The sequence below is a fragment of the Cyphellophora europaea genome (assembly GCF_000365145.1).
Source record: "Cyphellophora europaea CBS 101466 unplaced genomic scaffold supercont1.3, whole genome shotgun sequence".
NCBI classification, from domain to species: domain Eukaryota; kingdom Fungi; phylum Ascomycota; class Eurotiomycetes; order Chaetothyriales; family Cyphellophoraceae; genus Cyphellophora; species Cyphellophora europaea.
In genome coordinates, this window is record NW_008481809.1 from 3,364,717 (window position 1) to 3,388,021 (window position 23,305).

The window sequence follows — 23,305 nt, forward strand, 5'->3', positions numbered from 1 at the left end:
CAAGACAGAATCCTCCAAGAAGGTGCCTCATCAGTCGCAGTGCTGTGAGTTGTTAAACGGACTATTGATTGCGTCGTGAATTCCGAGGTTGTGTATGGACTGGACTAGAACTCTTCCTGTTGTTCTCAGAGCTATTCCCAGGGTCTTAGTGACCTGACCAGGACCCCAGCCCTTAACAAGCAGCAGACATTGTTTGCTGGCGTAGTGAATCTACCTAAGCCGTGTGATCCAAGTCCTTATGACGAGGCTACCATTCAGCCTTGTAGATCCCCGCAAAATAGATCGCGACTGCACATGGAATTAAGTCCTCACATTCACCGCGTAAGCGCTCTATCGTAGCTACGCAAAGATCCGCATACATGATGAACAACTGTTGCATGCTCTGAACCTCTACGACCCCTCCCCAAGACCGACGAAATGGCGATTACGCAAGTGTCGCGTATCATAAAAGAGCGTACTCTTCCCACGCCTCCTGCGGACGGGCAACCGACCGCACCACGCATCTACCCAGCTCCAGAATTTCCTTTCAAAGGACATCAGCCTCCACAGCCCGAAGGCTACAGGCAGAGCGCAGCAAACCCATCCGAAAATGCCATCATCATCGACAATGGCTCCAGTACCTTCAAGGCTGGCTTCTCCTTCGACAAAAAGCCTCGATATATGGTACCGCCAATAATGGCCAAGTTTAAAGATCGCAAATACAACAAGTACTGTGCTTTTGTGGGCTGGGATGCCTATGCGGATGCCACAACCAGGGGTCAAATTCGACAGGCGTTCGAAACACATACGAGCATCCCAACGAACTGGGATATCATGGAGGGTGTGTTCGACTACATCTTTTTGAAGCTTGGGGTCGACAGCCAAGGAAGTGTTGGTAGGCCGATTGTCATCACTGAGCCTGTCGCGAACTTTGGGCACAGTCGCAAAATGATGAACGAAATGATCTTCGAATGCTATATGGCCCCGAGCTTGACCGTTGGCGTCGACAGCCTGTTCTCATATCGCTACAATAAGGGCAACTCGGGTACAATCGTCTCATCCTCACACAGCTCGACCCACATCATTCCAGTGCTCGATCAGAAGCCGATGTTTCAGTCATGTGCCAGGCTCAACTGGGGTGGATCTCAGGCGCAAGATTTTCTCTTCAAGCTAATCCGGTTGAAGTATCCCACGTTCACGGGAAAGATGACAATGGAGCAGATGGAGCACTACATTAAGCAGTTCTGCTACCTGTCCAAGGACTACGACCAGGAAACGTCTACCTTTCTTGAATGGTCTGGTTTAGAGCAGGAGCGCAACATTGTTATTCAGTATCCTTTCACCGAGCAGGTTGTGGTTGAGAAGTCTGCGGAAGATCTTGCACGTATCGCGGAGCGGAAGAAGGAATCCGGACGACGGCTACAAGAACAAGCAGCTAAGATGCGATTGGAGAAGCTCATTAAGAAAGAACAGGAGCTCGAGTACTACCAACAACTACTGACGGACTTTCAAAATGCGCCAACAAAGAAGGAGCAGAGACGAATTTTGGATGACGAAGAGCTTAAAGACGAGGCAGCCCTAGAGCGGGTTGTTCGCGATTTGGACAAGTCGATCAAGAAGTCACGAAACAAGGATCTTGGAGGCGCTGAAGAGGAGCCAAATCTTGAGGAGCAGCTGAACAAGTTCCCCTTACTCGATGTACCGGATGACCAGCTGGATGAAGATGGTATCAAGGAGAAACGTCACCAGCGCCTCATGAAGGCAGGCGTCGAGGCCCGCATCCGCGCCAAGCAAGAAAAGGAGCGAGAACGTGCGAGAGTTGCGGAAGAGGAGCGCCTGGACCGCGAACACCGCGAGAACAATCTAGAAGACTGGGTGATCGGCCGCCGAGCGCAGCGTGACGCGCTTCTCGTGAAAATGAAGGAGCAGGCACGTATGAAGGCAGACATCGGCAATCGGAAGGGCCTCGCGTCGCAGATGCGCATGAAGACGCTCGCAAATCTGGCTTCGGATGGACCAAAGCGCAAACGCCGTGGCGGTGGAGAATACGACGATGACTTCGGGGCTAACGACGAGGATTGGGGCGTTTACCGAACCGTTGCTACCGAGCCTGCAAGTGACGACGATGAGCCGGAAGAGGATTCAGCGGCTACGCTTAGGGCTCTCGAGAGTGAGCTGCTCCAGTACGACGACGAATTTGAAGAGAAGGACACACTTGAGGCTCAGAATGATTGGACCAAGAGCTTGATGCACGCGTTCTTAAGAGGTGCAAGACCGTTCGATCCCGAGAGTCAACGAGAAATCAATCAGATCCATCTCAACGTTGAGCGTATACGTGTGCCAGAGGTGGTCTTTCAACCGGGCATTGCTGGCGTCGACCAAGCGGGTATCGTTGAGATCATCGAAGGAATCGTCATGAACCGCTTCTCCGATCCATCACAGCAGAGGGCGTTGTTGAGAGACGTCTTTCTTACAGGCGGCAACACTAGTTTCCTGAGCTTCGAAGAGCGGTTGGCAAGGGAGCTGAGTGCTGTGCTACCGACTGCTTTCGACCTCAACGTCAGAAAGGCCTCGGACCCAATCCTCGACGCGTGGAGGGGTGCTGCAGGCTGGTGGGCTTCAAGCTCAGCGGTGGACCGTCAGACTGCGACTGTAACACGAGGGGAGTACCTCGAGAAAGGCAGTGACTACATCAAGGTAAATAGACATCATCCCCTTGGAGAATCCCGCAAGCTAACGCTTTTGGCAGGAACATGACTTAGGCAACTCATTGGCACCTCCGATCGGATTTGGCGGTTGAGTGACACGGACATGAACAATAATGTATAACTGGAACAACAAATGAGTTCCGATCAAGGATCCGTTGTACCGCCCTCCAAGAGAAGACTACGTTGAGTCCATACCATTCGCTCACGGCTCAGTGAACCTGTCGCTACTGCCTTGTCTCAACCAAGACAGCAAAGCTGAAGGTGGCCACCAGCTACCTCGTCAAGCAGACATTATTGGTCTGCGCCAGAAATTGTCGAGGCACCTCACTAAACCTGCAGTCACGATAGGAAAAGTTCCAGTATTCCCTCAGGTTTGGACGAGTAGGCTGGTGTGCTATACCTTGCATACGTCTACGGTGCTTGCTGCGCTCGAATAGCCAGCCAACGAACGTTTGCCGCTACTATTCATCGTCGATATCTCGATTAGATCGGATACTGTTCCTGGTCTGTTACGGGATATCGCCGAAGCCATCAGTCGATGCTACCTGGCGATCGGCAAGCCACAGCTGACAAATGCAATGCACCTCTACCAGGAGCGAAGCTCCTCAGATCCAGTGCCTCCTTGTCCAGTGCAAGCTCACCTACGCTCCTCAGTGCTTACCTGCTGCACGGGTACTGCATGACAGGACCGCTATGAAGCTTCAGTGGGAAAGAGCCATCTTTAACTCGAAGTATTGTGAGGAAGTCCTGGTTTACGATGTCTTGCTTCGTAACTCCAAACATCCACGTACCTACGACTGGGAGTTCAACCAGGCCTGCTCCACAGTTCTATAGGATCTACTGTGGGCTGTCCAATTTGGATTGATGGACCCAAGGACGTGAATACAATGAAAGGGGTGTCAAACGCGCGTGAAGCCAGGCCTCGCACCAATGTGAACGAAGTTACAGTCAGCGAACAGGAGGACCATGTACTTTACCTAAGGGCCGCTTTGCCTGAACCGCCAAAAGCTGGTGCAGAAGCAAACTCGGCGCTCCTCTTGGACAGAAATCTTGACCTGCCCCAATCCTCAACATGTCATGTCGATCGTTATGTGAGCTGTTTCTCAAGACTGCATCCAATGCAGCGTATGATGATCCCTCTTGCACTTTCACCCGCTACTGTGTCCATTACCTTCCCACTTGCCGTCCACGTAGTGGTTGCCAGCATCTCCACCACTTCCAGGGAGATACATTCTCCACTGCTAGATCCATTCCAACCGCTTTGGCGGCTTGCGGATATGCGGTCCACTTTACTTCCGCTCCACCACAGGGCCATGTGGCATAATTTTGCTCGTATACTCGCATAGATTACTAATTATTTACATTACAGCTCGCTACACCAGGACTCTATGCAGACGAGCACTCGGCAACGGTGCACTCCCCATGTCTACGCCATTCTCGCCGGTTTGCAGGTCTGCCAGGCAAACGCCGATTTGCACAACCCATCACACATCCTTGTTCCCGCCTTGCCAGTCGCTCTTTCGCCGTGAAGTGAGTCTTGCAGCTTCAGAAGCGGGCCGAAGGCTGTGCCGCATGCACGGACGTAATCTGACTGCGGTATCTTGACGGGGAAACGCCGTTGGTCACACTTCAAGTTCCCCGATGGTACTTGGGCCAAAAGAGGTAAGCGTTGCAAGGCCCCAACCTGTATCAATCGCTGTACCTCTCAGAGGCAAACAGCGGAGATGATGGGAAGAGAGCAGGAAGTAGAGAGCGATGACATCTGACAGTCAGATCTCTCCGAGCTTGGATAATCGCTGCGCACGTATGTACTACACCAGGCGAACAGGGCTTGTACTGTCTACCTACATGCATGGGCTACGCGCTTACTAGCGTGCCAGCTGCAATCGGGTTTCATGTGGCGCAGATGGTTGGAGTCAATGAGAGCAGAGCGTGTATGGAAGCGCATCTTTTGAAAGGTGTTCCAGCATATTTGGTACGGCTGACAAGATAGTCGACCCTGAGCTAGTATAGTGCATGCTCTACAGCTAGAAGGTAGACTATATCAGCGCGCAGGTCTGAAAACATGTGTACAGATGCCTCGTCCGAGGCTCGCCTGTAATTGCAGCGTCTCCAAAGTTAGACCACGAATCGCATATATGACCAAGACAGGCCGCGGCCTTTCCCGAACCCGTGGCAATATGCGGCGACGCATCCAGTGTCATTTGCTGACTCACCATAGCGAGGCTCAGGACTCGGGGGGAGTGGCACGTGTATACGAGCCGGCACATTCTTCCCAAACAACTGACCCGCCTTTCGTTTTGTCGGAGGTTGCGGCTTTGCTGGGCGAAAGATAACAGCTCGTACTATATGCTTGGCGTGGCGCATTCTCGGACTCTCCAAACTCGCGTAAAATGGTTCACCATGAAGCTATCGCACCCACGGCCGCGATCGCGATCACGCACTCGCTTGCCGTGCAAACCGGCCGAGTGGTAAGTAATGTTTCTCACTAATACGTAGGTACGGTATGAGACAGAACCAGACGACAATCCAGGACAGCCGCGGGCCGACTTCAGGCAGCCTCTGGCCGTGTCGTGCACCCATGCAGCCGAAGCGCGCGAGGACAGGCAAATTTAGCACAAACCTACGCAGTATATCCGCGCACGGAAGCCGTGGGAGCACGATATCTGACACACTTCAGCACCGAGAAACAACTGCCCGCTAGGCCTGGCCGGTGCGACTGACGGGCTGCTGGCAAAAGGCAGACATCCATCGTCACAGCTTCCCTCTGACGCAGGCAATATTCCGTAGACTGCATCTTCTTCCGGCCGCAAGAAGGAGATAGCCACCCGAGACACGAGTCGACGCGTCTTCGCGCGCCTCTCTGGCATGAGGGACAAGTAAAGTATGTCACGAGGCTGATCGGGCACCGAGCGGAAGCGGAAACGGTAGAGAACAAGCCTCATCACGTACGGAGTAAATATGTCTCTCATCATAGCGGAAGAAAGCATCACGGCAAGGACAGGTGACCCAGGAAAAGAGGCGTTTATAGCGCGGGTGGGTGTGTCAGGGCTTACGTACTCCAAGACTGTTCAAGATGCCAGTGGTTAGAAGCAAGGCGAGGCAGGATTTGGGGGGGGGGAAAACTTTCGTATTCAGCAAACCAAAAAACCGGAATTCTTGCACCCCCTTGTCGACGCCTTGGACCACCTCCGCGGGCGATGTTGGACTTCTCAGCCTCGGATTGCGGAAGCGCAACTGTTGGGAACGGATTCGAGAAAGAATATGGAGTGGTTGTGTGCCACTGCAAAGGTGATGCGGGCATGAGTATCCGTATCCGTATCTGTGGAGGGGCCCAATCCGCTGCTCGGCTGCGCTTAACATGCACTGGATGGATGGATACCATTTCGAGCACTCAGATCCAGAGGCGCAGTTTCAATGCTCTTTGCAGACTACAGTCGCCCATGACGCTGTCCCCGGCCCAATTGTGTTGGCGGCGGTCAGGAATGACACAAGGCTCAAACGCATCCATGACTCGACTGCAATACGGTACATACGGCCATACAGCCATACGCGCGGTCAGGGATCGCCTTGGCTTAGCGCTACCCAGTACAAACCTTCTGTGAAGCGCAACCTCTTTTTGAGGCACCTGCAATGCGAAATGCCCCGAGGGCCGTTATGGCCCCAGGATCTGCTGCCCTTCAATCACCCTATCTATGATGTGCTACAGCCCAGCGTTGCTACGCCAGGGTATTCCTATTGACCGTGCGAGATGAAGCAGGGGGCTGGCATCCGGTTAACGTAATTTTGTCTAGATCGTTGCACGACAACGTCGTTCGCAAAATTCTTTCCCCTTTCGCGACACTTTCCACCCCACTCGTGCTTTTGCTTGATGACACACTACTGTAGGCGGCACGAGCGGTGATGACAAGCGGAGACCGCCAATGCAAACGAAAGTCGTTTTTTTGCCCTGAACAAGTTATCGTGTTGCGACCATTCTCCGCTAGGACACAGACACCGGTCGCGCGCATCATTTGAACTTTCATCCCTTTACTAGTATCCCTTGTGTATGATACAGTAACACGCGAACGAAGTAGTACAGTAGTGCAGACACTCGAAAAGAGACCCGGGACCCTACACTACAAACTTGCGTTTCACTCTTGGGCATGTAAGCCATTTCAAGTCATGATCCAAAATCACTGAACCACGTGATCTTTCGCTGGCCCTGCCCACGACCCCCGAAACAGTACTCCGTAAAATGTGACTAGCCCGGTAAGTTTCGGGCCCCCCCTCTCCAACCCATCCTTCTGCGATGGGCGCTTTCCCGCCTTTTTGCTTTGTCATCGACGAAATGCGGGTCCCCATGAGGCGTTGATACGACATCGTATCAGTAAATACAAGTAAAGGTAATCATGAATTTCGCGGCGCCAAATGAGCCCGTAACTGGATCATAACTCAGCTTGGCGCGTGGGGTCAGAGGGGGCCGTTGAATCCAAGAAAGACCTAGAATAGATACAAGGGTGTGTGGAGGAATGGCCCACCATGCGGAAGGAGGCCAGGCAGTCACTAGTAAGTAACTACGAGTACGTCGGTCATGATGACTGTCACCCACCCTATATACGGAACCTGCACCAGGTCACACCCGTGAAAATGGCTGATCACTGATCGTTCTTTGCGAGGGTTTCGGCCTCCGAAGGAAACGGGTTGTGTCGCCTTCGGAGCACAAGAGGTCCTTTGGCAGCATCTGCTATGCATTGTGGGTACATGCGAAGATGTACCACGGACACGGGATGTTGGGGTCGGCCTAGTGTTGTTGCGAGGTGTCAATGCGTGATGCTTGCTGCGGCAAAGTAGTAGGACTTGTGCCGCCTCACCTGCGAGGTATTGTTGTGGCTGCGCTGCAGAATCCGCCGATAGCTTCAAAGTCTCATTGCCACTATTCCCGACGCATACGGGCTGGTGAGCCTCACGCTGGCTGGAAGCGCAGACAGTGCAGGTTCCCCATGAGTCAAGCCATCATAAGCCCATTCATGGAACCCTCAGCCCTGCAACATGCTCCAGAAGGATGGGGGCAAGGACCCTCAGTAAGTAGGCAAACACAACCATGCTGGGTAAGACAGCCATCGAGAGTCTTTTCAGTGTCGAGCGCATAGATGCCAGGAGATCTTGTAAATCCTTACCGTGAAAGCAAGTGTACGCATGCGAGCAGATACGCCGTTCGAAGCGGCGGGAAGCTTTCCGTGTCTGGAGCTTTGATAAATGATGCATGGTCCCCGTTGTCGACTGAACCTGCTTACGCCGACAAATTTTACCGGCATGGCATATTTTCCCAAGCTGCAACAACACCTGCCATGGTTGATTTCAGACTCGCCCAGGGCAGTTCCTTTGCGTGGCTGAGTCAAATCAACCCCAATTACTTTTATCCTTGATTTCAAAGTCGCATCTGACCATTTCCTGACCGTTCGTCTGACTTCTGTGCGAAACACTCTGACTGGCGGGCATTTTCCGACGGCAATACAGCCAACAAACTAACCGGCGAGTTCCATGATTTGTGATACATTGGGATGAAGCTGTCAAAAATACTGAAGGGAACGCGGCTTACTCATTCCTGCCTAAGCAAGCGAAAGCGCGCCGGCGTGCTCGGAAGGCAATTTCTCCACAGCAGCCAATGAGTTCCGAGTCGGAGGTTTTGTCGTAGCGAGAAGCGAATGTTGCTAGCTGTAATCGGGATTTCGACCGCTGGCTTACGGTACGTTTCGGCGATGAGGCGTGCTTTACTGAAAACATTCTACAACAAGAGGTGACAAGATAGTAGAGGCCATCGGGCTTCTAACATTGGACAATTTCGTAACGCGGCGACCAGGGATGACTTTGTGGGACGAGGTCTAAGTTTCACCCTCTCAGGTGTAATCAGCAAGCATCACATTGCTGGAAAAGGCCGAGCTTGTCTTTCTTCGGGGCTCATGGTATCGAACTTTGGGCCGCGCTCGGCCGGTAATAATGACTATACCTTCTGCCGCGGACCAAAGTTACCTGTATTGGCAAGTATTCTCCATACAGGCCGAGGGAGGCATCAGCTCGGCGTCTGACTATTCGCTTACGTACTCGGAAGCACTTGAATCGTGGATATATGTTGGTGGCGCTCGAAGTGATCATGAACCAATGTGGGAAACCCATGTATCGGCCTGATAGGGCAGCGGTGCGGCACGCGGTAACGCCAAGGGTGACTTGAGATCTTGTATGCCAGGCAGCGGCTCTTCGTTGAGGCTATCGAGTCATGAACACGAGCACTTGACTCACTCCTCGTTGTGACGGAAGCTGGCAGGTGCAGCTGCAGGGCGCGTTCTTGCCTCGAGCAATAAAGCGGTCTAGCAGCCTAGGAAGCCTCAAAGCGGGGCCGACTGATGGACAAGAGCTGACGGAAGTGGCATACCATCCTTCTGGCATTGTCTGCCTTGTCGAAGGAACGTTGCCAAGTGTCCGGATGCTGTAAGCCAGATACAACCACTCCACAAGCATTCGGCATCTGACAATTGATCGCCGGCAATGTGCTCCTTGGTAACAAACAAACACCCACAAGTTCACTGGGGTCCTAGCGCCTTGGCACAGAAACGCTGGGAGCCACAGAGGCTTCTAAACCTTTCAATCAAGTCAAGGATAGGAACGACTGGCTTATGCGTCCACTGACGGCTTACGTCCTGCGAAACGTCGTGATACTGTTGACTGGTGAAGATACGACCGATTCTTGTCAAGCAGACTTTAAGGCATGCGGCCCGAGAGGCGGTCGCCGGGCAGAAGCGCATTTCCGGTCGAAGTCGCTAACAGGTTTCGGCTCGTCTGGTCTGCATTGCGTTGCATGACCCCCCCTGTTCAAGGTGAGAGGTATGGAGTTGCTCCGCCTCCTGATGCTAAGCTCTCTGAGCAGTCGCGATCAGCGATAGGAGAAGGGGCCACAATGTGAAGACTTACGAGCTCGCGCACGCAATTCAGTCAATACCGTGTGGCCTGTCTCGCTACAGGTATTGAGAGGGCTGCAAGGCACGGAACCGCGGCTCGTGTAGCTTGGTCATCAACGGTCCTGGTTTGGGCTCTTGTCTCGCACAGGTCGAAGTGGATGCGCCCTCGTGCATTATACAAAGAAAGGAAAACATGTCATCCTTACCGTATCATCTGCGTCACTAGCGGGGCTTTGTTTAGGCGATACGCCGTAATACACGAGGCTTCACGTCGATTCCCGATCGCTTGGCCTTCATCCCCCTCGTGGTCGCCAAGCGTTAGTGTGCTCGCAACTTAGTAATTGCTGACTGGGTCAGAGCGACAAGATCTCCACAGAATGCTTGTTGCCAGAGATGATTTGCTCGTTTAATGCGGCATGTGTAGGGATTGGCAACTTGTGTACGAGGAAATACTGGAGTCTCGTATGTCCTCGCGAGCGGTGACCACCCACTCAAGTCTTCCGTTCCAGGCCGAGACGCGCTTCAGCCTTACGACCTTCCCTCAAGTAGAGAATGCTCTGGCTTGGCCCAGTTGCGGGTCTTGAGGCCTGAAATCAACCTTCAGGCTGTCGTATTGTGGGGTACCGATAGGAGCACCGCGGCTGTGCTGTAACCCCTTACCGCGGTGTGCTTCCGCGACCATGATTTGGTGTCGTTCCTACCTCTTTGAAGATCGGACGATGAACTCTCTCCGTGGACAGCAGGCTGAGACTGACCATCCTTGTACGGATGGATTAACTCGTGGATTTTGCCAGCCTTAAGCCATTCGAGTACTCAGGCTGCGAGAGACGGGCGCGACATCGGGCTAATATTGTATATATAAGCGAAAAGATGCCGGCTGGACCCGGATCCATCCAACCTGAAGGGTCTGTCTCTGAACGAGCCGCAACAGACGAGGCTGGACGCCTGGCATACACTATTTCCATCCGTGGCATGGTTAGCCATGGCGGGAGATCATCTTTGGCGGGCGTTGAGGCCGATCAAGCGAGCCGTCGACCTTTGTCCAGATTCCTGAAGGTGATCAGCGTGCGAAAGTCGTGTGCGACTCTGAAGCAAGACTGAGCAGTGTGATTTCCTACCTGCCAAATCCGTCCGATCATCGTGGGGCCGCACAATACAGTCCTGGCAAAGCTGCGGCCTCAACGAATCAATATAAGTTGGCTTCTTGCCTCCTGATGACCGTGGTGCTCGGTCCGAGCGACGATTCTGGAACTGGGCGTGGCGAACCTGGCGGATGAGGCGTAGGAAATGGCGATAGTGACGATGAGCGCATGTTCTCACCCGACCGAAATCGACAATGCGTTATCCACGACTGATTAGAATCCTTCCGTCAGCCAGAGAAGTCGGCGCAAGTCAGAAAGCTCCAACTGGCCTTAGGCAAGCAACTACTTCACGTTGGTGTCTCTACCTAAGAAGGCATATGGCCCGAGCATGCTTGTTCTAGAAGGAGCACAGACTCCTCTGCCTGGAGCACTTCAAGTTTGATCCTTGTGCGGAGAAGGCTAGTACCTAGCGTACTGGCCCTGTTACATTCCATTATCGCATCGGCCCCCGAGAGCTCGGCGCTCCTGGGTTTTGTCGCCTCGGCGGACTTACATAAGTCGGCGCCGCGGAGATCGATGAGGAAGGTGAGATTATGACGAAGCGTGTAGCTAGGACACGTCTTCACGTTGTGGCTCTAGCCTGTTTCACCTTTGACAGCGACAAAGTTCCAGCATACTCAGGTAAGCAACCAAAGTCCACTTTCGGATATTGGTGTTTCGGACGAGCCGGCAGATCCGCACGGCGATTGCCAGTTTACTGATTATGGTAGGATCTGATGACAAGTAGACAAGCTCTGTGCCCCTCTTCGCATCAGGCGAGCAGGATCGGGAATTGTGACATCCAGAAACCAGTCATGCATGCGAGAGAGTGAGCAAACGAGCTTCATTTGGATCCCTGGCAGGATAAGACCTCTCGGTGAATATGTGTGAACGATGACCCAGTCATCCCCACTACAGCTGCATATCTTGCCCACTGTGAAATATCCTCCATCCCGCAGACAAGCGGCGAATCTGTACGCTTTTTGTGCTCGCATATTTCATCCTCCCAAGCGTACTCCGTAGGCTTTGACAGGCAATTATGAGCTGTGGAGAGTCTCAGTACCGCTCCATCGCAGTCATCAAGCGAATTTCGCTCAAATTTTGCCGCGCCGGCCTCGATGCGTAAGGTCTTCAATCACCCGCTTGCGTACAATACCGTCTCCTGTAAATCTTAATTAAGATACCATGGGGCTCGTGACACCGAGGTTGCCGCGCCTTTACCCGCCTCGTGCAGCTCATTACCATAAGACGAAGGTGCTTGTGCCGGCGTCCAGTGTGATAAGCTTTCACAGACCTTGTTTTAAGGTCTCTGCTGTAGTATGTGCGAGGCTCGAGGGTTAGGCAGAGGTGATCTTGTACTTCCTGGTCAGCCTCAGACAAGCGCATGTGTGACACACAGAATCATGCTTGACCCAGCGGAGTGAGTTGTAACGAAGATGCGACAAGCTCTCTTTGCTCGGCTCACGCGTTGGCGTTGAGACGATCGGTCCACTTCAAGCAGGTGTATGGTGTGTCTTGGTGCATGGCAACGTTCGAGTTTCGTCCGTCCCCAGCTGAAAATTGCAGGACCTCAGTCCAGCACTAGGCTCTTCACACAGGTTCTGACCAACGATGAAGGTCTATCTGCCCCCGTTTGGCGAGTTGGCGAGTATCGAAGCACCCTGCAGGGCAGCCTGAGAAGGCGTAAGCTCCGCAGAAGAAGTTCTCATGCGAGTTGGATCAGAATATGACGGGTCGGGATAAGAACTTCGGGATAAAGGAGAATCGTGGTGAGCAGACATTGTGTCGGGCGGTTGACTGCCCACGGCACCCAGTTCTGATAGCCTCGGTAGCGTTCCGACCGGGTGAGATTGGTTCGCTTTCCCTGGTTGCAGGCCGTCCACGTTGCTGGGTGGTGGGGGAACCTCGCCTTGAGATTCTAATAAGCGGGACTGCAAATTGATGATGTAATCTCTGAGCTGGTAGTTTTCGGACTGAACCTGCTTGAAGTTCTCGCTCAGAATCTGATAGTCTCGAACTTGCTCCTCGAGCTTTTTGATGTAGCCCTCCTTTCGCTGTCGAAATGCTCGCTGGGCCTAGTTCAGTGATCTTGTCAGGGTAGAGGAAGGGTGGGATCATACCTGTGCGGCTCGGTTTTGTGCTGCCCTCTTGCTGGTGCTTAATTCCCGCTTCCCATAGCCTTTGCGTCCATCAGTGGCGCCATCGCCACCGTCGCTGTCCGGATTGCCAGAATGAGCGTCTCCTGAAGGATCGGTTGGTGGTGATGGAGGTTGTTGCTGCTGAGCCATATTGTCGAGATGGTCTTGGGATGGTGGTGGCATGTAGTGCTCTCGAAGAACTATGGATTGCTTAGTAACTGTAGGCCATGGCGACAGCAGCTGAGTAATAGATGTCATGGCGAGAGGGACAGGAAGGTAGAGGTTGTTGAAAGCAAGTTGAAATCGAGTACTTCGAGCAATCAACAAGGTTCAGTACCCGGGGTATGGTCAATGAAAAGGAGCGGAGGCACGAGCTATATGTAGGTATACCCTGGACTTGAATGAACCTAGCTTGCATCGACACTAGGCCAAGACAAGGGCGGGACCGGGATTCGGAGATGATGCGCTAGTACATAGACATGTTTCCGTATTGTAATCAAACATGCGGTACGATCGGGCGATACAGGGGTGGGTCTTGCGATTGAGGTGACGAGGCGGCCTTCGGTGAGGGTGGGGCTTGGATTACAAGTACTCACTAGAACTGGAAGCGGCGTGGTCCTATTGATCAAAAGTGTCAGCGTCAGACGATTGGGTAAAAGTAGCGATGGTCTCGTAAATGCGAGATCTCAAGGCATCGGCTTAGGGCAGCCAGCAGCTAACGGTAGGATGATGGCGATGCATGCGATTGCATCGCAATGATGGTTGCGCATAGTGAGTGCAGCCTCAGATGCTGGTGTAGGCCAAGAAGGGATACAGTCGTCTGAGTAATGAAAAGCGCGCTTGGAGGCTTACCTGAGAAACGGGCATAGCATTCAGCGAAGGCGATATTCTGGGAGCCAGAGCTGGCTGCATTGCTGAAGTAAAAGCTGCGAGGCCCTTGTGCGAGGTGCGTGTAGTCCAAGGCGCGATGTGGACAGCGAAAGCGGTATTCCGGGTTCTCAGCAGCAATGTCGCGTTGTTGCACTTGCGAGGTCGCACGCTCACAGCTCTGCACCTTCCAGGTAGAGAAAAATGTCCCGCAAGGCTTCAGGCTTGGGTAAGCCTGAGGGGTCCAAAACCGAGGACGAGGAGGGAGGCTTAGGCTGAGGACTCGGTTGAGGAGTAGGCGGGTGGCAGAGGGAGAGAGTGGAAGACGAGGAAGGGGTGTATTAGCAATATCTTACTTAATCGCTGAACGAAAGGCCTTGAGCCTGGAAAAGCTAAGACCCGATTTTGTGCTTGGGACCGAGGTGTGGGCCCACGGTCTGTGGCAATACGGAGGTACAGCACGGCGCTACCGGGTCCGGCGAGGCGCAGCTTGCCGACGCCGCCGCATCCGCAGCCCCGCAAGTGCACCTCCAGGGAGCACCCGTGACAAGCGAAAACGGGCTGTTGTGCAGCCAATTGTTTCGGCCCAAGCACAAGCTCTGCTCCTGCTCGCCTACTTGCATTTGACCAGGCTTTAACCCACGGGCTCCGAATTGTAAGTTCGTGACGATGTGGCCGGCGCCCACGAGGTAGTTGACCAATCTGTCAGCCTCGAAGGCGTCCTCATCTCCTTTCCCACAATCCTTGTATTCTGACCGCCCCTGACCCTACGATCCTACGAGTCCAACCCCCTGCTGATCGAGGGGAAACGTGTTGTCGTGCCGGTAGTTTATTACGTGTGATCATTCTGACAGCATTGGTATAAACACTCGGCCGGTGCCGCCAGCCCACCTCGGAGGGTTCGAGTATCCTTGCCTGTAGACAGAAGAGGCAATCCATCTCGCCTCAATCTTTGGTCTTCTTCCAGTGCAATCCCCAGGTTTCACCGTTAGCCCCACAAGCTCCTGCACATCGATCAGGCTTCGCTCGACGGAACCAGCTGTAGTCTCCTGGCTTGCCTGTGGCTTCACGAAGTGTTGACGTATTACTCGATTATCTGCTCGGAACTCAATTCCATCGTCCCGCCATCTCTCAAGTTCTGGATGATCCACAAATTCCCAGTGGCAACGGGATCCGACAGCAACATACCCGCAGCATCTGTCGGATGAATGCCCAGAACGTATCTACGGTATTGACCAAATTCATCGCCACTCTGGCCTGGACGGCTTCGAGTGCCAGTCAGGATTTACATGCCCGATCATATATCTCTGTCTTCGAGGGCGCTAACAACGCAGTCCATAGTGCGCCCGAGCACATCATACTTTTCAACGGAAGCTGATGTGGAATAATCGAACCCGGTCGCATTTCCTCGATACCAGACGCCCGTCTTCAAGTCTGCTTCGGTCTACAATTACAAGCTGCGAGATATTGTGATCTGCGAAGGACTTCCCATGCCGGAAGTTGCTGGCTACCACAAGCATCAAGATCCTCCACGATGACCTAAGCCACGTTCGGCAAATGCTACTTGGTCAGCACCCTTGGATTCGCCTCGACTACGCGGTAAGCACGAGCTGTTCCTGACAGGCTGTCTGTGTTCTCTGGCATTTACCCAATCGAGATTTATGGCCGGTCATGCTGGGTCTGCTACTCGGCTTGAGTATCGAGCACATCTTGAGCATTGTTGATGAGACCATCGACCCGGTGCGGGGCGGGCCTCGCTGCTTGACTTGGCAAGTCCTTGTCAAGTCCTTGTCATTGATGCTATTATGTTGCAGATTTCTCACAGGATACCTCTTTGGATCACCAAAGCCGATGGTCTTTGCGTAAGTAAGCCAGTCCTTGACACTATTTTAAGGTGTTGGTGGCTGAAGTCGCTTGCTGCTCAGTGATGCTCGCTAGCTATGTGTCTACAAATCACCACTGATATGCTGACAGATGATTCCCGTCCATCGAGATCTTGTCAGCTTGGGGCTAATCATCATGTGTCGCTTGCCGCACACTACTCGAAAAGCCGTCAGCATTACATATTACTGAACCCCGTGGTTACGGCTGATTACATGCCTATGTCTAGAAATCCGAAGGGCGGAGTGGCCGAACGCTAGCCAGGTTTATTACGGGCTACGGCTCTGATATCGTAATATCACACTATCGTGTGGATGTCCTGGCAGCATGCAAAGTCTCCGGTCGTTCATTATCCTCCCGAGTGAGCGCTCAGATAACCAAGACATGCAACGTCGTTTAGCGTAAAGCGCCTCCAGCCACTGCACGTCCACTGCACCAGACCATAACGGTACGACTAATAAATTTGAGTGGTCTTGACTTGTTACCCGAAAGGACCAGTATATTCGATAAGTCATGGAAAGAGTAGCAGAAAATCTCCGCAGATCTGTTTGACCGGCGACATGGCTGACGGGCTTCTAATATGATATCGCTGCGAAACTGAACACGACCCCTGTCACCTACTCTAACATTTCCAGCGGAACATAAAACAAAGGGTATCTCGCAACTCGTCCCAATCGGCCTTTTCAGCCGTGCTCCTGGCCGCTTCTTCACTTTTTGACCTCCATGAACCAGCTGAACAGGGTGTCCCATTTCGCCTTCCCTCCCGTTTCGATTACATCTCCATGACACGGCACAATACGATCAAAGTCCCAGCCGCTCACTCTCCGCGCGCTCTCTCCGAAGGCCGCTCTGTCACTGCTTCCAGGTCCATACCACGTTGCACGCTTCTGCCACGCCATGTTGCCTCTCGTATTCCTAAGACAGTAGCTGTCAGTATGCCTGCGACAGATCCTTCGTGGCATGGGAATTACGAAGTCAAGTCGAGGGAAACTCACATTATTCCTCCAAACAGCTTGGTCAATATGCCCGAAGTCGCCGCCGTACCGCTCTTACTGAACTGCTCCGTCGCCGGCAAGTTGAACAACAAATCCGCCTCAATCAGTGTCCTACTGGGCTTGTGCAACACCGCTAGTTCCTTATTCTGATGGCTGTGGAAATACTCAACCTCGAATTCCGAGTCGAACTCCGGGCTAACCTTTAGATCGCGCTTGTTGCTCGCAGAAAAGACGTGGTGGAACTTGACGCCCTTGGTCGCCGCATCGCCTTCGCGTTTCTCGGGAAGACCCTCCACGCCGATGACCTCGGCATCTGGGTAGGCGTGCGCCCAGGGCGTCACGAAGATGTGGTGCTCGATGTCGGGCGCAACGATGTATCGAACAGCGCCGCCTTTACTGGCGATGGTGGACTTGACTTCGTCGGTCAGAGCGACAGGGGAAAAGATGGCCAGGGAGCCGGACTGTAGCTTGACGAGAGTGCCGCGACCGCCGATCTTGATGCGCCCGAAGCGGAGGAAAGGCGTAGAAAAAGTGGTGATTGTGTGATGCACGTCGCGAATGACCATGACCTTGGACGGGTCGCTAGGGATGAGCGACTTAGCGGAGTTTGAGACAGACATGCTGGAGCGTGTCTCCCTGAAAAGCTGTGTCGAGGTAGAAGAGTAGGGTCTGTTCCTGGTTGGCGGCTTGCACCGGTTTGCGCTGTTATAAAGACCTGTTGACGGTATAGAGTTCTGACGCAGCAATGTAGTAAGAAACGACCGTGCGAGAGGTACACAATATATACTACGGCAGCCTTTGGGAGTCAAACTTAGCATCACAAGCCACAGTCCACACCAATACTCCGTGACAAATATGCGTGCTTGCTAACGCGTCGTCGGTGCCTCAAGAAAACAAGCCTCGGTGCATCTTAATTTGCGTCATGATGCCGAAATCGTCAGCCCCCCTGCGCGGCCATAGCGGGACTGCCGAGAGCTCCCGGTGTCGAAAGCTTTCGCTTCTCGCTAACGTATTTGTGTTTCTTAGAATGTGTCACACTCGAATCCGAGAATGATAGACAGGGGAGAAAGTGTGGCTGTTGACTCAGCAGCCGTGTCGATGTTGGTTCGAACCTCCGTTTTAACCCTGCTTGGCCTGCGACCTGTCCAAACAGGCATGCTCTTTGAAGGCTTTGTCAGCAGCCTTCCACACCCGGCCAGCTCAACTAGCACTCCACGACCGTGACTTTGCAGGACTAGGCACTCGGCGCCGTATGTATGACCAGAATTCATGCGATGCCCGTGTTGGGCAGTCTTTCACATGCGGCCGTATGGCCACAGCCCTGACATTTTTTCGAACAACAGGCTACGCTTACCATAAATTACGGTGTTTGCGCGCGGAGAACAGATACAGGTGCACCTGTGGCCATAAGCCAATGAGCAGATACGGCCGCCACCCCGCCGTCGTTCCGAGTTGAAAGCAAGATCAAATCCGAAGTCTAGAGGCCAAGAAGCTGGTGCGTTGATGATGGAATCAGGCGCCGCGCGAAGTCCACCTCAACGTAACCCAGTAGCGAGCGCCTTATCGCGACCAACTCATGGAGACCACATCGCTTCTACGGCCGAATGTGCCCTTCTTAATGTCTCTGACATGACAGCGGCCACTGCTCAGATTTCTCGGCCGCTCAGCTGCCGTCGTCTGCCAAGTATACCTCTAAGCGGGCTGCTTCATGATGAGCAGCCCCACGCCCAACGGTCCATGCTCTTCCTCATACCACGTCTTCCTGACCGCCATGTGACTGGCAGCTAATTCAACTTCGTACTCGCCAATGAACGACTGCATCGATCGTCTCGCGCAAACTCAAGGTGAGCCATGATGAAGATACCTTTAAAGTCCATACCAGCAACGTGGGAGTGCCTATAAAGACTGCGTGCGTGTGCACACCATGTTCTCGATTCTCGATCAGTACCCCTTGGTCGTACTCCAGCGTGTTCTTTGCTGCAAAGCTGGCATAGCGAAATAATCATATTCGTCTCCTAGGTCTGGCACTTCAGCACATTCGCCTGTTGCCACGCACTCGCGACCATCGTGGACTTCGTCGGAGCCGCTGGCTGACCAGCAGATCAAGAGGCATCTTTCTGAGGCCCTGCGGGCCATATGCCCGAGCACGCCATCTCATGAGTAAACAGTTCTCTCTCAATAGATCCCTAGGTCTGGAATTGGACTTTGGTTCTCTGTCCTCCTCATCCTCGTTGGCACAAGTCGTCATGTTGAAGAATCGTGTATCGTTATTAACAGCAGCGCCGGCCACGACATTTGGGGCGAGTCCCGGCCAGCCGCCACAAGTTCTATCATCAATTGTACATGTATGGTATATCCGCAGTGGACATCTTGTTGATTCGTTATACCCGCTTAAGATCCACCCGATCCTCCTCTCCCGGCAACAAGCCCTTGCCCTTGCAAGCCTGAGCCAGGCCCGACTCGTACCGCTGAAGGACCTCACTCTTTTCCGCTTCCGTCGACTGCACCGCTCGGTCAAAGAGCACATATGCCGTGTCAACCTCTTCAAGCGCTGGTTCTGACTCACCTTCCTGAATCGACAGCCCATTGCTCTTGTCCGACCCTACCATACGCCTCATCTCCCCTCTGGGCATCAGTAATCCTCTCTTTCGTTCCCACAACAGCATTTCTGGTTCCGCACCAACAGCATTCGTCAAAGGCGTCCACGCTTTGCGCAGGCTACTCGACCTCAGCGCCTCCCGTACACGCTCTTGGTCCAGTACCATTCCTGGCGTCCGCAGATATAGCATTCGATCAAATTCCCACATGGTCCGCTGCAGCTCACCGAGTAGGTGCGAGTTCGTAGAGGCGTCTTCCCACCCTTTCACAAACTCAACTGGATGGAAGATCACAGAGTAAGTGTCATGCAGATCGCGCATGAACGAGAGGGCAGCCATGTGGAGGGCTGAAGTAACCGTCTCCCATGTGGATGGATATAGGAGGACTAGCCTCGGTTGATCGGGGCGGGCTTCTAAAGGTGCAAGAGACAGAGATTGCGCGAAAAGGGCCGCAGAACAGAGGGTGGCTGGCTGGGAGAGGGCGAGGATGTAGGCGAGGGACTCTGTGCTGGGGGACGGTAACTGGGACCGCCCAGTCTCGTCGATTTCGATGATATTGGAAGGATCCGTGGGAGCCCCATCCATGAATTGCACTATTTGATCCTCCGCCTCCTCGTCATCTTCGCCGGCGAGGAACAAAGTATCTGTCTCGTTGTCTGGCTCGCGAAAGCGAGCCGGGAGTGTGGGTGTGTGTTTTGCTGGCGGAGGAGCTCGAATAGCTTCCCTTAAGGAATTCACCGATTGTTGCTGTAGCACGTATCCGACAAGGAATAGGAGGAATGTGAAAAGAGAGATGATGGCCACGGAGAGGACCGCCGAGACCGTGGATGAGGTGAGGAGGACCATTAGTGCTCGGGTTCTTCTACCGTTGTTTCGTAAAGTCGTTGTGTGTCCAGCTGCCTCGCTGCGATCGGTCGAAGCGTCAATTCCACTTTTCTGAGGCGTGCATATACAGATTTCTGGGTGAAGAAACGCAGGCAGTTAATTGTCCCAAATAGGCAAACTAACAATACCGTTGACAGGAGCGACCGCAGTCTTGGCCTTCGTCACAAATCTCCATACCTTCAGCCTTGTACAGCCTCGTCGACCGTGCCGCATCTTTCGAAGAAAAAGCTGAATACTGACACGACGACTCGAGAGCCGTCTGCGATGTACGAAGGACCTGAATAACCCAGAATAGGAACCCAAAATGTCACACAGAGCCGACGCTTCGAATTCGCTCGACAATCGGGGCTACACTGGTCCGCTGATCCGTGGCCAAAACCCCGCGACCTTCATCGAAACCGCGACCCGCGATCGCATCACAGACTCGCTGTACTGGAAAGAGCAGTGCTTTGGTCTGAATGCGGCAACCCTGCTCGATCGAGCCGTTGAGTTGACGTACATCGGTGGCACCTACGGTGTTGGGATGAGGCCCACGCCGTTCCTATGTCTGGCGTTCAAACTGCTGACGATTGTGCCTGATCGAGACATTGTTCTGGAATACCTCAACCGTGGCGGGGAAGAGTGGAAATACTTGCGAGCACTCGCTGCCTTCTACATACGTCTCACGTTTGATCCAGCGGAGATCTATAAGACTCTCGAGCCATTCCTTGAAGATTCGCGCAAGCTTCGCCGAAGGCGCAAGGAGATCTATGTGCTGACCTATATGGACGAATTTGTGGACGAGCTTCTGACAAAAAAGCGAAGTATGGGTACAGCGCTTTGGCCAATGCCGTCTAGACAGGCTCTCGAAGATTTAGACCAGCTTGAGCCACGCGAGAGCCCGTTGCAAGAGGAGCTGGATGCTATGGATGAGGACGAAGAAATGAAGGACTCGGATGGCGAAGACGGGGCTAGTGCAGATGGACAGAGTGTCAACGGCCGAAGCCTAAGTGGATCAATGAGCGACTGAGCAATCTACGACCTGCAACCTTCCACCAATACAGGGTTCAGTCTGGGGTTTCGGGGAGGTCGTAATCACATCGGATATCCGAAGTCAAAGCAAATGCGACCTGCAATGAGAACCCAAGTCCAAGTGGGCAGCAAACGGCTACACGAATGTGAAGCCCTCGCTGCTACTGGACTCAGTGCGGCGCTTCTTCTCAGCACCTTTGTCGAGGCTTCCCTCCTCACTCTTGGGACTGTCACCAGGTTTTGCACCAGGCGGATCACTGGAGCCCTGATTCTTGACTATGTCAATCAGGCTCTCCGATTTGGTTGTATGGTCCCAGGTCGGATGATGAACAGGAGTGCGGTTGGCATACGGATCATCATACGAGAATGGAGACTTGTCATCCTCGGTCTCGGTCTCCTCACCCTCGCCGTCCATCTCGCCGTCTTCGCGACCGCCTGCGTCTGCGGCATTCTCGTCCGTGGTCAGACCTCGCATTTTGCCGACTACCTCGTCTTCCTGCTGAACTCGCTCGAGCAGGTCGCGGCCATTCCAGACCTCGCGACGCATGCAGCCATTCCATCCAAGAGTGTTGCATGGATGATCCAGCAATTGGATCATGGACGGTCCGCCGATATCGGTGTTGACGACGTTCAGTAAGGTGATGGAGAATTCGGGTCCATTCGGATCATCGCCTTCGATGAAGTTGCCGGCATACACGCGGACTGGCCATGTGTTGTGCTTCTTTTGGAGCTGCTCCAGCGCCTCAGTCACAACACTCCCAAGCTTGACGCCTCCGCAACGCCCAGAATCGTTGATAAGCAGGACCGGCTCATTGGAATTGTAATGAACCGATCTGACCCGCTTTTGGTTGGGCCACCACGGCTTGAAGAGGCCATCAAGCATGTTCTCGACGGCCGAAGGAATGCTGGAGAACGCCATAGGCTTGTCCGAGACAGGTGCGTCGGCGCTCATCATATTATTGCGTACAAGCTTTCCCACATTATGGACGGTCTTGGAGTCGTAGCCCATGGAAGCGAGCGCACCGCAGATCTTCATCGGCAGAATAACGCTGACTTCGGCCCCCTGTTCGGTTCCAGCAAGTCCGTCATCGACCTCGAGCAACGAGGCCATTCCGTGATAGCGTGGGATATCGGAAGAGCGGTCCAGGTCGAGAGTGGTCGGTCCGATCCATTGCATCTCAGTGTGCTTGTTTCCAAGACGTAGTGCATCTGACAGTTTCCCAAGCTGGGATCCAAGAGAGGATGCTGGTGCCTTGTTCTTGTCATGTTCAAGAGATTTGGGGGCGACCATCAGACCCGACAGCATGCCGGGGCCGACGAATTGGGCGTATTTGGCCGCCGTAGCACGGCTCATGCCAGCACCGGCAACAAGCGCGGTGCGTGCATGTGCCTTGCTGGCCATTGAGGCGTCGTACAGCACGCCGGAGTCGCCATTGTACTCGAGCGAAGTATTCAGTTCAGGCTGCGCAGTCAGGTAGCGGCCAATATGGCTGTCCCCATCAACAATGTGCGCCATTGCTTCTCCTCAGCTGCCTGAAAGCCAGCTGTCGATGATCTGGGAGATGTTCAGATGGTCACTGATGGATAGGATGAATGGTGTGAACCCAAGGGGGGAGCACGCGATAGCGGTTAGATAAGCCCTGTCGCGACCCTTGTAGTCATCTGCAGTAATGATGATGGAGCATATGCAGGCGAGACCAATCATGAGCACTGCCATCATGCAGCCCTTCCCGCGACACATGCCCGTGACCGAACGATATCCGGTAGGGGTGACCTTTTTGAGTATCACCACCGGAATGCAGGGCGTTACTTCAACCCTTCTCTCCCGAGCAGTTCGTGGTCGTGAGTTGCCTAGTCAGAGAAGGCGTTGGGGTATTGCCAAGAAAGGTGCCTGGAGGCATGTGCATGCATTCCTAACGACTCGGTAATGCGCAGTTTCGATGTCCCAAGCTTCTCTATTTCCTTGCCTTCCGGTTCCAGACGGCTTCTTCCGAATCCCGTTTCCTCATGCGGCGATACTTCGTCGCTCTGACGCTTGGCTCTCGCCGAACAACACCTCTTCGTCTTGCCTGTTACGTTTTTCAATCCCTTTTGCCCGTGCTCATCGTTAGACAGCCGCGTCCTCGCATTCTGCAGCTCCTGCAGGCCAGTCGACTTGCAACACAAAGCATCGCCGAGGGAACACTAG

At 53.6% G+C, this 23,305-nt stretch overlaps 6 protein-coding genes across 6 annotated transcripts; 2 read left to right on the forward strand and 4 right to left on the reverse strand.

The window, feature by feature from the left end:
- Positions 1-417: 417 nt before the first annotated feature.
- Positions 418-2,779, forward strand: HMPREF1541_04203 (uncharacterized protein; the record flags this gene model as incomplete). The annotated part of the gene is made up of 2 exons (XM_008718549.1): positions 418-2,676; positions 2,729-2,779. 2 exons carry the CDS (start codon positions 418-420, stop codon positions 2,777-2,779), a joined length of 2,310 nt encoding a protein of 769 aa, XP_008716771.1.
- A 9,583-nt stretch (positions 2,780-12,362) lies between these two features.
- On the reverse strand, positions 12,363-13,139 carry HMPREF1541_04204 (uncharacterized protein; the record flags this gene model as incomplete). The annotated part of the gene is made up of 2 exons (XM_008718550.1): positions 12,363-12,812; positions 12,864-13,139. 2 exons carry the CDS (start codon positions 13,137-13,139, stop codon positions 12,363-12,365), a joined length of 726 nt encoding a protein of 241 aa, XP_008716772.1.
- Positions 13,140-16,336: 3,197 nt separating this feature from the next.
- On the reverse strand, positions 16,337-17,244 carry HMPREF1541_04205 (uncharacterized protein; the record flags this gene model as incomplete). Its single annotated transcript, XM_008718551.1, has 2 exons — positions 16,337-16,544; positions 16,625-17,244. 2 exons carry the CDS (start codon positions 17,242-17,244, stop codon positions 16,337-16,339), a joined length of 828 nt encoding a protein of 275 aa, XP_008716773.1.
- Positions 17,245-19,005: 1,761 nt separating this feature from the next.
- On the reverse strand, positions 19,006-20,067 carry HMPREF1541_04206 (uncharacterized protein; the record flags this gene model as incomplete). Its single annotated transcript, XM_008718552.1, has 1 exon — positions 19,006-20,067. One exon carries the CDS (start codon positions 20,065-20,067, stop codon positions 19,006-19,008), a length of 1,062 nt encoding a protein of 353 aa, XP_008716774.1.
- A 343-nt stretch (positions 20,068-20,410) lies between these two features.
- On the forward strand, positions 20,411-21,115 carry HMPREF1541_04207 (uncharacterized protein; the record flags this gene model as incomplete). Its single annotated transcript, XM_008718553.1, has 1 exon — positions 20,411-21,115. The coding sequence occupies one exon, from the start codon at positions 20,411-20,413 to the stop codon at positions 21,113-21,115; it is 705 nt and encodes a 234-aa protein (XP_008716775.1).
- A 138-nt stretch (positions 21,116-21,253) lies between these two features.
- On the reverse strand, positions 21,254-22,633 carry HMPREF1541_04208 (uncharacterized protein; the record flags this gene model as incomplete). Its single annotated transcript, XM_008718554.1, has 1 exon — positions 21,254-22,633. One exon carries the CDS (start codon positions 22,631-22,633, stop codon positions 21,254-21,256), a length of 1,380 nt encoding a protein of 459 aa, XP_008716776.1.
- Positions 22,634-23,305: the final 672 nt, after the last annotated feature.